The sequence below is a fragment of the Pseudopodoces humilis genome, chromosome 17, assembly GCF_049639895.1.
Source record: "Pseudopodoces humilis isolate 2021_Gansu_Grassland_sample_001 chromosome 17, ASM4963989v1, whole genome shotgun sequence".
In the NCBI taxonomy this organism is placed as follows: domain Eukaryota; kingdom Metazoa; phylum Chordata; class Aves; order Passeriformes; family Paridae; genus Pseudopodoces; species Pseudopodoces humilis.
In genome coordinates, this window is record NC_142216.1 from 15347421 (window position 1) to 15358338 (window position 10918).

The 10918-nt window shown below is 53.2% G+C and overlaps 1 protein-coding gene across 1 annotated transcript; it reads left to right on the plus strand.

Annotated features, from left to right (window-relative positions):
- Positions 1–9913: 9913 nt before the first annotated feature.
- Positions 9914–10864, plus strand: PURA (purine rich element binding protein A). Its single transcript, XM_005523733.2, has one exon. It carries the CDS (start codon positions 9914–9916, stop codon positions 10862–10864), a length of 951 nt encoding a protein of 316 aa, XP_005523790.2.
- The last annotated feature ends 54 nt before the right edge of the window (positions 10865–10918 follow it).

Genomic DNA, 10918 nt, shown 5'->3' on the forward strand with positions numbered 1-10918 from the left:
GCTGTGGCTGCTGTGCTGGCTGCAGACTGTCCCCAAAGCCAGCTTGCTGATGCTTCTGGTTTGTAAATACTTTTCCTCTCCAACACAAACCAGTCCCTTACCTGCTCCACCCAGACCTGGTGGAATCCCAGCACTGCATCTCCCCACCTGAACCTCGTGGTATTTGCTGAGGAGCTGTAAAACAATTAATTGAATTTAATTATTGAGAGGATGATCATGTTTCCTGCACACTTACACACCACGTTATCTCAATCACACCAGGGCTGGTCTATAATTCTCTTTTTAATGAGTTCCCAAATTATTCCCATAAGCAATATCCTCAAACCAGCTCCTCTATCTACACACTGTGAGAGGCTGAACCCCCCCTAATGATCTCTGGGGAAGGAGAAGGACTTCTTGCTGTGCTGGGTGCATTCTGTATTGGTGCTAGGCAAGTCCTGCTTTCCACAGCAGCAGGATTTAGGGGAACTGAGGTTTTCTCCTCCTCCTGGTGTGATTCAGTCTACTGCAGGGCTATTGCACAGCCCCAGCTGGAACCTGTGGGTCTAAAAACCAAGGAATTACCTCATAAAAGTGAAGCTGTTTCCCCTCTGACACCAAGCCAGAGTGAACTTTGCAGCCGATTTGCTCTGTGAGAAACCAGAGCACGGAAAAATTCAGTACCTTCATCATTTTACTCACAGCATCTTTGAGGAAAAGGAAAAGATATTGCCTCAGTGGTAAGGGTCTGGCTTTTGGACTAAGAGCTTCTCAATTAAACACCTCTTCAGCAAAATCCAAAACACTGAGATGAGTTATGGGACAACTTTTTTTGAGCTGGTTGTTTCATAAAAGACAAGCCCCAGAGAGCAGGAATCCCAGGTTCTCAAATCCCAGACAGGTCTCAACAGGACAGAAAGGAATCCCACCCAGGGCCACAGTGATGCTCCAGAAAATACCCCCAGAGCAGCTCTGAAAGAGATATAGGCAAATGTTAAATAATTACTGAATAAACTTTGATACTTTGAGACATTGCCCTGCTACAGTACAACATTTCTTAATGCTGCCAGTGAGAAGTCACTCACAGAAAAGGAACAGTGCCTGACTCTTCCTTGTCCCAGCACCCAGGGCAGGCTCACAGGACTCTGCAGTTGTGAGCTGGGCCTCTCATCACCTCAGAGCTGGTCAGAATCAACCCCATCACCTTGTGAATGACAAGTGATTCTGCTGCCTTAAATAACCCCCTCACCACAGTCCATTTTCTTCTTGGGAAAGCTTAAAATGAGAAGCCAAGTTGGCTTTTCTCTTCCTTGAGGTCCAGAAAACGATGGATCATTAAAGGGAGGTATCACACCTATCTCTCAGCTGTGGCAGCCCCCCTCACCTCTCACAGGAGGATTGCAAAGCTGGCCATACCTCCATGTATCAGCACAGCACAGACCTTCATCCTCCTTGAAGAACAGCTGTGACTTCCCACCAGGGAAAGCACTGGAGTATGGTTTAAAGAACAGCTTTATCCTCCTGGAAAAGACAGGGAGCAGGTTCTGGTGGATGCCTCCTCCCAGGTGTGGGGCAGGACACCTGGCTGGGCCACAGAAGGACAGGGCAACAGGCAGTGCTGCAATACTTGAAGAACGGCTTCAAACACTCATCCTGTGATCCCTCACTCCACAGAATCATACTCAGGTGTCCTGGGGTGACTTTGTGATGCCTGTATCCCAAATCACCTTGTTTATGTTACATATTAAGTTCTGCACCTTTAGGACTGGTTCTGAGAGCAAAGGGGGGAAGAAGAAGCCGCAGTCTGTGTTGAGGAAGAGCCCTCACTGCCCCACATGCTGCTCTGGCCTGTGCTGTCTGCAGCACGGACAGACAGCGGGACACAGCTCTCCTGTGCTGTTAGTTGGTTTTTAGTTAGCTGAGGCAGAGAAGTTCCCTGGATTTATTTTTTTTTCCTTTTTCTTGGATCTGTTCAAACCTGCTCTGGACTGAAAACCCAGCCAAACCCCGGGAGCTCACGGCTGTGGCCACCGGGGCCTGGGCCTGGGCCCTTTCCAGTGCTGGAGGGACTGACACGAGACTGAGCGAGCTGAGCTACACCCATGGAAAGGACTTTTCTGGATTTAACATCTCTTCAAACAGCATGAGGTTTTATTGTTTAATATTATTCTTTTTTTTTTTTAAATAAACAGTTTTTTCCCACTTTTCTCCAAGGAAATCTTTTTCCTGAACCAGTTGGGGGAGGAGCCGCTTGAATTTGCTTTCTGGAGGTACCCCATTTGGATGTTTTCTCCCAAATTTCCCTAAACCAGGACGTCAGGGATCATCTTGTATGTCCTCTAAACAGGCTTTATTTGCCACCACAGCCAGTTGCTGTGAACAGCCCCTAATGAGTTGCCTTGCTTGTTCTCATGTTTGCATAATGAGGAGTTTAGAAGTTACAAGCTACAAATTCTTCTGGACCAAAGCTCCCCCATCCTCCAGGCCAGGCCGAGAAGTATCTGTGTAAATAGGTTTGTTTACAGTCAACCAAGTGTTTTCATGCCAGGGACTGACCAGATTCCTGTCCTGATGATGTGACTGCCAAACAGCATCAGCACCAGCTCCACCAGCACTGGGCTGGTGCCCTGCTTGGATCTGTGCCCATCTCACAGGGCTGTGGGGTCCCTGTCCCACCTGAGGGCCCAACCAGCTGGAGAAAGATCAACCTCATGGGACACATCACCTGTCTCAGACAGAGCGAGACCAAGCACAAGGGTCAGTGTGAAAACTCAGACCCACCTCCAGGAATAGCTTTGAAGGGGGCAATTCCTGTCTCCTGGACCTGCACAGCAGCTCCCATCCTCCCTGGAGAGCATGGACCTGCTCCCAGGGCAAATCCCTGCTCAGCCTCAGCACCAAGGCAGCTCAGCAAAGCACGGGGGATGAAACACTTCAAAACAAGCTTGGACCAGGGCCAGGCCTGGCCATGAGCCAGAAAGGGGCCAAGAGCACTGTGAGCAGAAAAGGTGTTTATAAACACCTCTCCAAGCCTCCTGCACAGCAAGACAAACTGTGGAAATGCTTTTGGCCCCTTCCTGCTCATCTCTGGCTGGGCTCCACCAGAGCTTCCAGGGCATGTTTTTGTCCATTTCTCTTAGAATTGGGAGGGAGGGGAGTTGGAAGAGTTTAAATTAAGCTCCAATGCCTTTGCTCTCCTCCAGGTAGGTATTATTCTATTCCTGGGTTTATGTAGCATCCTTGAAATTACTGCTTTGGGTATCAGCTGTGCCTGCAGGGCTGCCTTCACTCACACATTTGCCCCTGGGAGCCAAAAGGCAGGTCCTGAGCTTCTGCAATGAGCTTAACACTGCTAGAACAAGCCTTGAATACACCCAGTATCCTTGTGGCTGCACCACCACAGGAAAAAAGGATTCCAGACCAGGGGCACTAAAATCACTAGGTGGGTGCAGGGTCCAGGGGGATGCAGCAAGAGGTTCCACTGTGGGAACATCAGCTACCTGCAATCCAGCAAAGGATCTGAGCACTTGTCTGTACTGCACAGCTCCATCTGCACAGCTGGAGTTTGCTCTTCATTGTGTGAGTTTTGGGAGAGTTTTCCTTCCAGAGTCATGTAAACCAAACCCCACAGAGGACGGGGAACTGGGATTCTGTGTGCTGGTTGAGGCTGGGGTAGAGTTAATTTGCTTCCCAGTAGCTGCTATGGGGCTGTGCTTTGGATTTGTGCTGAAAACATGGGTGATAACATAGAGATGTTTTTGGTTTTTGTGTTTTGTAAGCCTGAGCAGGGCTTACACAAAGCCAAGGCCTTTTCTGCTTCTCATACTGCCCCACCAGTGAGCAGGTTGGGGGTGCACAAGGAGCTGGGAGGAGACACAGCCAGAAGAGCTGATTCCCACTGATCCAAGAGATATCCCAGACCATACAGCTCTGATGTCCTGGCACCTGAGGGTGCCTGAACACCTGTCTGCAATGGCAGGTGGGGAACAGATTCCTTACTTTGCCTTGCTGGTGCACATAGCTTTTGCTTTCCCTGTTAAGTTGTCTTTATCTCAGTTGTCAGTTTTTATCCTTTTGATTCTCTCTCCCATCCCATCAGAGGGGAGTGAGGGAGTGGATGATGGTGCTGAGCTGCCATTTGGGGTCAAACCACAGCACTGTGTCACGCTGGCAGCAGCCAGCCCACCTGAGAGCTGAGTCCTCTGAGAGTGGCAACACTCAGGTTAGCATCTTCAGAGAAAAACTTTTGGGGAAAAGAAAAAGTCAAAGCATCCTTTTCTTGGGTGCAAAACTGGTAAACTGTGATTTGTTCTAAACCTCATTTCAGAACTGTGATTTGTTCTGTATCTTCCTTCTTGTCCTCGCAGATGTTTGGGGTTTCTTTGGTCCCACATGGAAGTAGTCAGCCCATTTCACCCCAGCTCTATGAGCAACCTTGCTCCTTGGGAACAGATTGCAAAAGATCTATTCCAACATGCTCACATACTTTTTAAGGAAAGGGGGTTTAAAGTAATCTGAGAAAGAATCCCAGCCTGCAGAAAGCTGCACAAGGGAAGGGCTGGAGAATTAACCTCAAAACCAGAAGTTACAAATGGCCAGCAAGCTCCATTGGCTGGAGGAAGGGGCACACTCATACCTGGGAGTCTCTGGTGCCAAGACTTCTCTCTGCCTTCTCCCAACCTTTTCTCCTCTGGAAGCCTGCACCAGCTGGACTGCTCTTGGACACAACAGGGGCTCCACCTGGTGTGATCCAACAGCTTGAGAGGCTGCAAATTAATAGCAGGATAAAGCAGGCATTGTGGCACAGACAGGGATGCACCCCTATCAGGCAAAGGTGGGAAACCCAGAGCACTGCAGACAGTGCCAGTCAGTGCTTTCTAAAGCACACTTCCCAAAAATGTGCCTGGAGGGGATGGATCCACAGCCCTCAACCCCAGCATGTCCTTAAGCCCAGAAGGAAAAGCAAGCCCAGAGAGGGTGTCAGCTGCCTTGCTGCATGGCTGTGCAAGTGCAGAACCAGGAGTCACGGCTGGAGGAACAACAGGACTGCCCAGGCACAGCTCTGGAAACAGCAGCAAGGCAGCACCAAAACAAGAGGAATCAAACAGCAAAAACACAGGAGGTGCTGGCATCTTAATAAAAGGACCAACCAGCTGGTCACCAGGAGCCTGAGCAGCTGTGCCTGTGAGCCAGCTGTGCCCACCTTCCTGGATGTCCCCGTGGACAGAGCACCTTCCCAGCCAGTGCCATGGGCATGGGAAGAGGGAAGGGAAGAAGGAAGCCCAGCCAGCCATCACACCAGCTCAACTGGAGGCAAAGAAGCCACCTGGATACTGGGAAACAGGCATTCACATACAGAGGTGACACAGCCTTTGCTAACTGCTGCACACAATGCTGGGCTCTAGTCCTTACTCCTCCTTAGGAGACAAGGAGCAGAAAGCCCTGGGTTTCTAAATTATTCTCATTGAAAACCAGCAAGATTGGAATTTGGTGGCCATTTTTTGCTAGCTTTCAACAAAGAGCAGCCAGAACTTCCTGGATTATGTGGGGAGATGGAGAGACATGCTTCCCTCTTAATGTCTCTGAGGACCAAGAACTGGGGGTGGTCTTTGCTCTCCGCAGGTGACAATACCTCAGAGTCCTCCATGGTCAGAAAGAACAAATGAGGGGGAAACCAGCTGAGAAAAGGGCAGTGGGGGACTTGCAGGGCAGTCAAAGGAGAAAAGAAAGCACACTGGAGTTGGAACAAGCTATCATGAAAACAATCCCAAACTTAATTCCCTTGGATAGGACATCACATAGTGCTTAGAAGAATTAGCACTTTATCTTTGCAGACACAAGAAGCAAGAACTTGTTCTGCCATTGTGCAGTCACTGATTCCTTATTTCTTTCTTTCTTTTTTGTTTGTTTTTTGTTTGTTTTTGTTTCTGAAGAGGAAGAAAAAGAGGCGTCGTTACAGCTCACCATGGAAACTGCCGCTGTGGACAAGGAATGGTTGATACGTCCTCGGGATATCACCCTCTAACAGGTGGCCAAAAATGACACAAACCCTGTAGCCAGGGCCAGTCTGGATCCAGCCATGCCCCACTCTGGAACACCTGGAAGCCAGGCTCCCTGGCAGGGTCAACCCTGGGGCAGTGACCCTCCAGTACCCCTGCAGAGGAATCCTTGCCTTGGTGCTCCCCCAAAACAGATCATCAAAGGAAGTGGAGTTGCTTTCTTGGAGAGAAGCGGTTCCAACTGGAGGGCTGCAGTTGTCCGTGGCCAAGCTTTTCCATTGTTATTTTACAGTTGCTTGATGTTCTGAAAGATATTTAGAAAAATGACTTTAACTGTCCTGTGCCAAACTGGGTGAGGGTGAAAAAAAAATGAAATTTGGCAGGGATGTTATTCATTCAGCATGTAGCTTGGATGAAGTCCAGTGACTAACACAGGAGTTTTAACTGATCTGGGAGACTAAAAACCATTCACAAATAATTTGATTTAGGGTCACTGTGATTTCTTTTTATAAATAATTTTCATTGAGAAATATTTTTTTAATTAGGATCGACAGACCCTAATAGCAACGCTATTGTGTGTGCCGCTCATCATTCCTGTCTTCCTAAATGACTTTCATATGTTGTGTGCTGGTTTCTTGTTTGCTGCACACGATGGGGCTTGTTCACGGGGTAACCAACGCCTCACGACAGCGGACGAGCCGTGCTGAACTCCTCTCTCCAAAGGCACGCTCCGAAGAGGACCCAGATGGAAAGAAAAGGGAGCTTTCACCATCCTGTTCCACATTCATGTTCAGGGCTGAGCCTTCACCCAGCCTCAGACATCCCCCCATGGCTGTAGAAGCCTTCTGGGTGCTCTGCACCTGAGAGATGGCAACAGCAAGTTGGTTTGGATTGTTTCAGTGCTCCAGCTCCCATCAGGGCACGGGAAGCTCTCTGAAGCAGAGCACGCTCCCTTTTCCGTGGTAGGGGTGCTGGACAAGAACGGCACCACGGGAAATACCTGACACAACCTGGAAAAAAGTCTAAACTCAGTGACCTCCTAACCCAGCAGATCGTCTGACTCAGCCTGAGTAGATCTGGGAAGACTGCAGGAGAATTCGCACAGCGGACGAGAGAAGAATGACTCGGCCACTCAAATGAATCTTGCTTGGCAACACCCTCTGTGTGTGACAGCCTTTTCTTTGACTTGCACAATAACAATTGCAGCCCAGCCACTTCAGTTACTAATCTTATCTGTTGTTTGAATGGCTCTTAGCTTCCCTCCTGTTGATTAGAAATGTTTGTACAAGCTCTCAGAGTCAGCGGAGTTGTTGTTTCATAGCTGAAGAACAGGCTGGAGCTCCAAACTTTGAGATGCTCACAGTAATGATCAGATATGTTCTTAAAAGCCCACTGAATTGGATTTCAAAACAAAAGGTCCATTGATCTTAAGCCTGAAATCCCAGCCACAACTCTGAAAAGCTTTTCCCTTGTTTTTCTGAGGAACTGAAACTGCTGTGAAAAATGACTACAACAAAGAAAGGAGGATAATCTTATTAGAGGAAGCTACCTAAATTTGCTTTCATTCAGGCTGTCAGAACAGGGCTGAAGGGGCTATAATTGCTACTGAGAGACACGTGGAAGTGGAGAAACTGTTAGAAAATCTTGTGAAATCTCCAAACTGAGAGTTGTGGGGCTGGAGATGAAAAGATTTCAGAGCAGAGGTCTGGGATGGGTTTCAGCAGAAGCCACAGAGGCAGAGCAGTGTGCAGCCTGATAACCATGTGGGAGACACTGATAGGACTGCAACAGCCAGGACGAGCAGCATGTGAGCAAGAGTTCCCTGCAAGATCCCAATCCAGTCTTTGGCCTGTAAAAGGCCAAAGCTGGATGATGTATGAAGAGATTCCCCTGGCTCCTGCACTTATCCATCACTGGTCCATCCTGTTCTGCACCTTGCCTCATTCAGCAGCCATCCCAAGCTTGCTTTGCCCACATGATCTTGTTTTGGCACTGGGCAGACCAATTTAAGTTCCTGTGGGTCCCCAGGATGGACTGCTGTGGTAGAGCTCCCACTGAAAAGATTCTCTTTTGGAAAGAAAACCACTTTTTTTTTCCTTTGCTCTGTTTACTTCAATAAGCAAATGCCTTATTCAAGCCAAATTCAGACTCAAAATCAGAGGATAAGGTAGTGGCTGTGACTTCCAACACTGCATGCTGCTGGGCAAGCAGAATCCCACAAAACATCATCCCACCAAAGCACTGGCAGGTGGTTCCCAGGATTGCTGCTATCCACTTGGAGCACATCCACTCCCAAAACAGTACCACTGGCCTGTGCTGGGGAGCAAAAATAACCTCAGCACCAGCAATTTTCACTGCACCCGTCAGAGACAGACCAGCCACGCGCCTCCAGGGCACAAACACAACTCCTTATGCATCTCCCAGTTCTACCACACGGATAAAGCAGTGGCTCATCCACAAGGATACCTGGTGGTGACAGCAACAGGCCACGTGGATAGGTTGTTCAATACCATTTGACTTGAGGATAAAAAGAGCAAATCTAGAGAGAGGGGTTGCCAAAGCACCAGCCTGCAGCCTGCCATGGGTGATGCCAACCTGGACGTGCAGTTCCCATGCTGGGAAACACACCCAGGACAGTTCAGGGAGGCTGGAAATCAAACACATGCCCAGCACTCAGGGCTTTCCTGCAGCCAACAGCTGGCAAGCTGCAGCTCAGCCAGGGCTGAAATATTGTTTCTGTGGTAAAAGGAAACTGTTTCTCTGTGTATTGTTTTTATTACCCACCGAGTCGCCATCGCCAGGGCTTTAACCACAGCCATGGGGCAGGCTGGGGGTTCCTCCTGTGGTATCTGAGCATCTTCGAACACAAGATGCCTCAGCAGTTCACTCCCTGTCTCCCCGAGAAAGCCATTTGTGTGCCAAGCACATTCCACCCCAAAATTCACCTCACAGCACCGCTCTTTGTGCGATGCTTGCAGGGTTTTTGGGATGCTAGAGGTACATCCATGCCTTCCACAGAAGTCAGCAGGTCCTGGAAGCAGCAGGCAGGAAAGTGACTTCTGCCCAGAGCAATCCTGCCAGTTTGCTTCCTGACCTGCAGCACCAGGAGAAAACATCCTTGCTTGGGCTGGAGCTGGCTTAAAATTGAGGGTTTGGAAACAAGGAATAGAGGCTAAAGCATCTCCTCCAAAACCCACCCCCAAAACTCCAAAACCCACCCCCAAACCTCCAAAATCCACCTCCAAGCCTCCAAAATCCCACCTCCAAGCCCCACCTCCAAAGCCCCGCTGCGGGGGGACGCCCGGTCCCCCCGGTCCCCATCCCCGCTGCGCTCCCGAGCCTCCAAGCCCCGCGCCATAGGCCTTTTAATTAACTTCATTATCAACCCCCAATAAACACATATCCCACCCGGGCATCCCGGCCATCCCACCCGGGCGGAGGGCCCGCTGCTCGAGCGTTCTCCCGCACGGTTCCCTGCGGGGAGCACGAAGCCGGCGGCTGTCCCGGGCCGGCTGTCCCCGGGGTTCGGGAGCGCTGCCGCTCGGGGCCGGTGCCCGGAGCGGGGCTCGGCGGCGGCGCCGGTGCGCGGCGGGTGCAGTACCCGCGGCGGGCGCTCGGGGGCGCGGCGCCGGCGCCGGGCTCGCCGGGGCGGCCGGCGGCGGGGGCCGCTCTCTGCCGCCGTCCCGCGCCCTCTCCCCGCACCGGCAGATCGGGCGAGAGCGCGGCCGGCTGGTGGCCGCGGGGGCTGTTGCAGCAGCGGCGGCGGCGGCGGCGGCGGCGGGAGGAGGAGGCGGCGGCGGCGGCGGCGGCCGGGGGCGGCCGAGGAGGCGGCGGCGGCGGCGGAGGAGGCGGCGGCGGCGCGGGGGGGGCGGCGCCGGGGCGAGCAGCGGGGGGCGAGGCCCGAGCGGCGGCGGGGGCGGAGCGGCGGCGGCATCATGGCGGACAGAGACAGCGGCAGCGAGCAGGGCGGCGGCGGCGGGGGCGCGGCGGGCGCCGGGGGGCCGGGCGCGGGCGGCGGCGGCCCGGGCGGCGGCGGCGGCGGCGGCGGGGGCCCGGGCGGCGGGCTGCAGCACGAGACGCAGGAGCTGGCCTCCAAGCGGGTGGACATCCAGAACAAGCGCTTCTACCTGGACGTGAAGCAGAACGCCAAGGGCCGCTTCCTCAAGATCGCCGAGGTGGGCGCGGGCGGCAACAAGAGCCGCCTGACCCTCTCCATGTCGGTGGCCGTCGAGTTCCGCGACTACCTGGGCGACTTCATCGAGCACTACGCGCAGCTGGGGCCCAGCCAGCCCCCCGAGCTGGCGCAGGCGGCCGACGAGCCCCGGCGGGCGCTGAAGAGCGAGTTCCTGGTGCGGGAGAACCGCAAGTACTACATGGATCTGAAGGAGAACCAGCGCGGGCGCTTCCTGCGCGTCCGCCAAACCGTGAACCGTGGCCCGGGGCTGGGCTCCACGCAGGGCCAGACCATCGCGCTGCCCGCACAGGGCCTCATCGAGTTCCGCGACGCCCTGGCCAAGCTCATCGACGACTACGGCGTGGAGGAGGAGCCGGCCGAGCTGCCCGAGGGCACCTCCTTGACTGTGGACAACAAGCGTTTCTTCTTCGACGTGGGTTCCAACAAGTACGGCGTGTTCATGCGGGTGAGCGAGGTGAAGCCCACCTACCGCAACTCCATCACCGTCCCCTACAAGGTCTGGGCCAAGTTCGGCCACACCTTCTGCAAGTACTCGGACGAGATGAAGAAGATCCAGGAGAAGCAGCGGGACAAGCGCGCCGCCGCCGCCGCCGCCCCCGCCGTGGGCGCCGAGCCGCCCCCCGAGGCCGAGGCGGCCGCCGCCGGGCCGCCCGGCGCGCTGCTGCAGGCCCAGGAGCCCGAGGGGGGCTGACCGCCCGCCCCCCGGGACGCGGACTGGCCCCGCCGCCGGCGGGAGGGAGGGCGG

Coding starts and splice junctions, on each gene's coding strand:
- PURA (XM_005523733.2), top strand. CDS start 9,914: ATGGCGGACAGAGACAGCGGCAGCGAGCAGGGCGGCGGCGGCGGGGGC.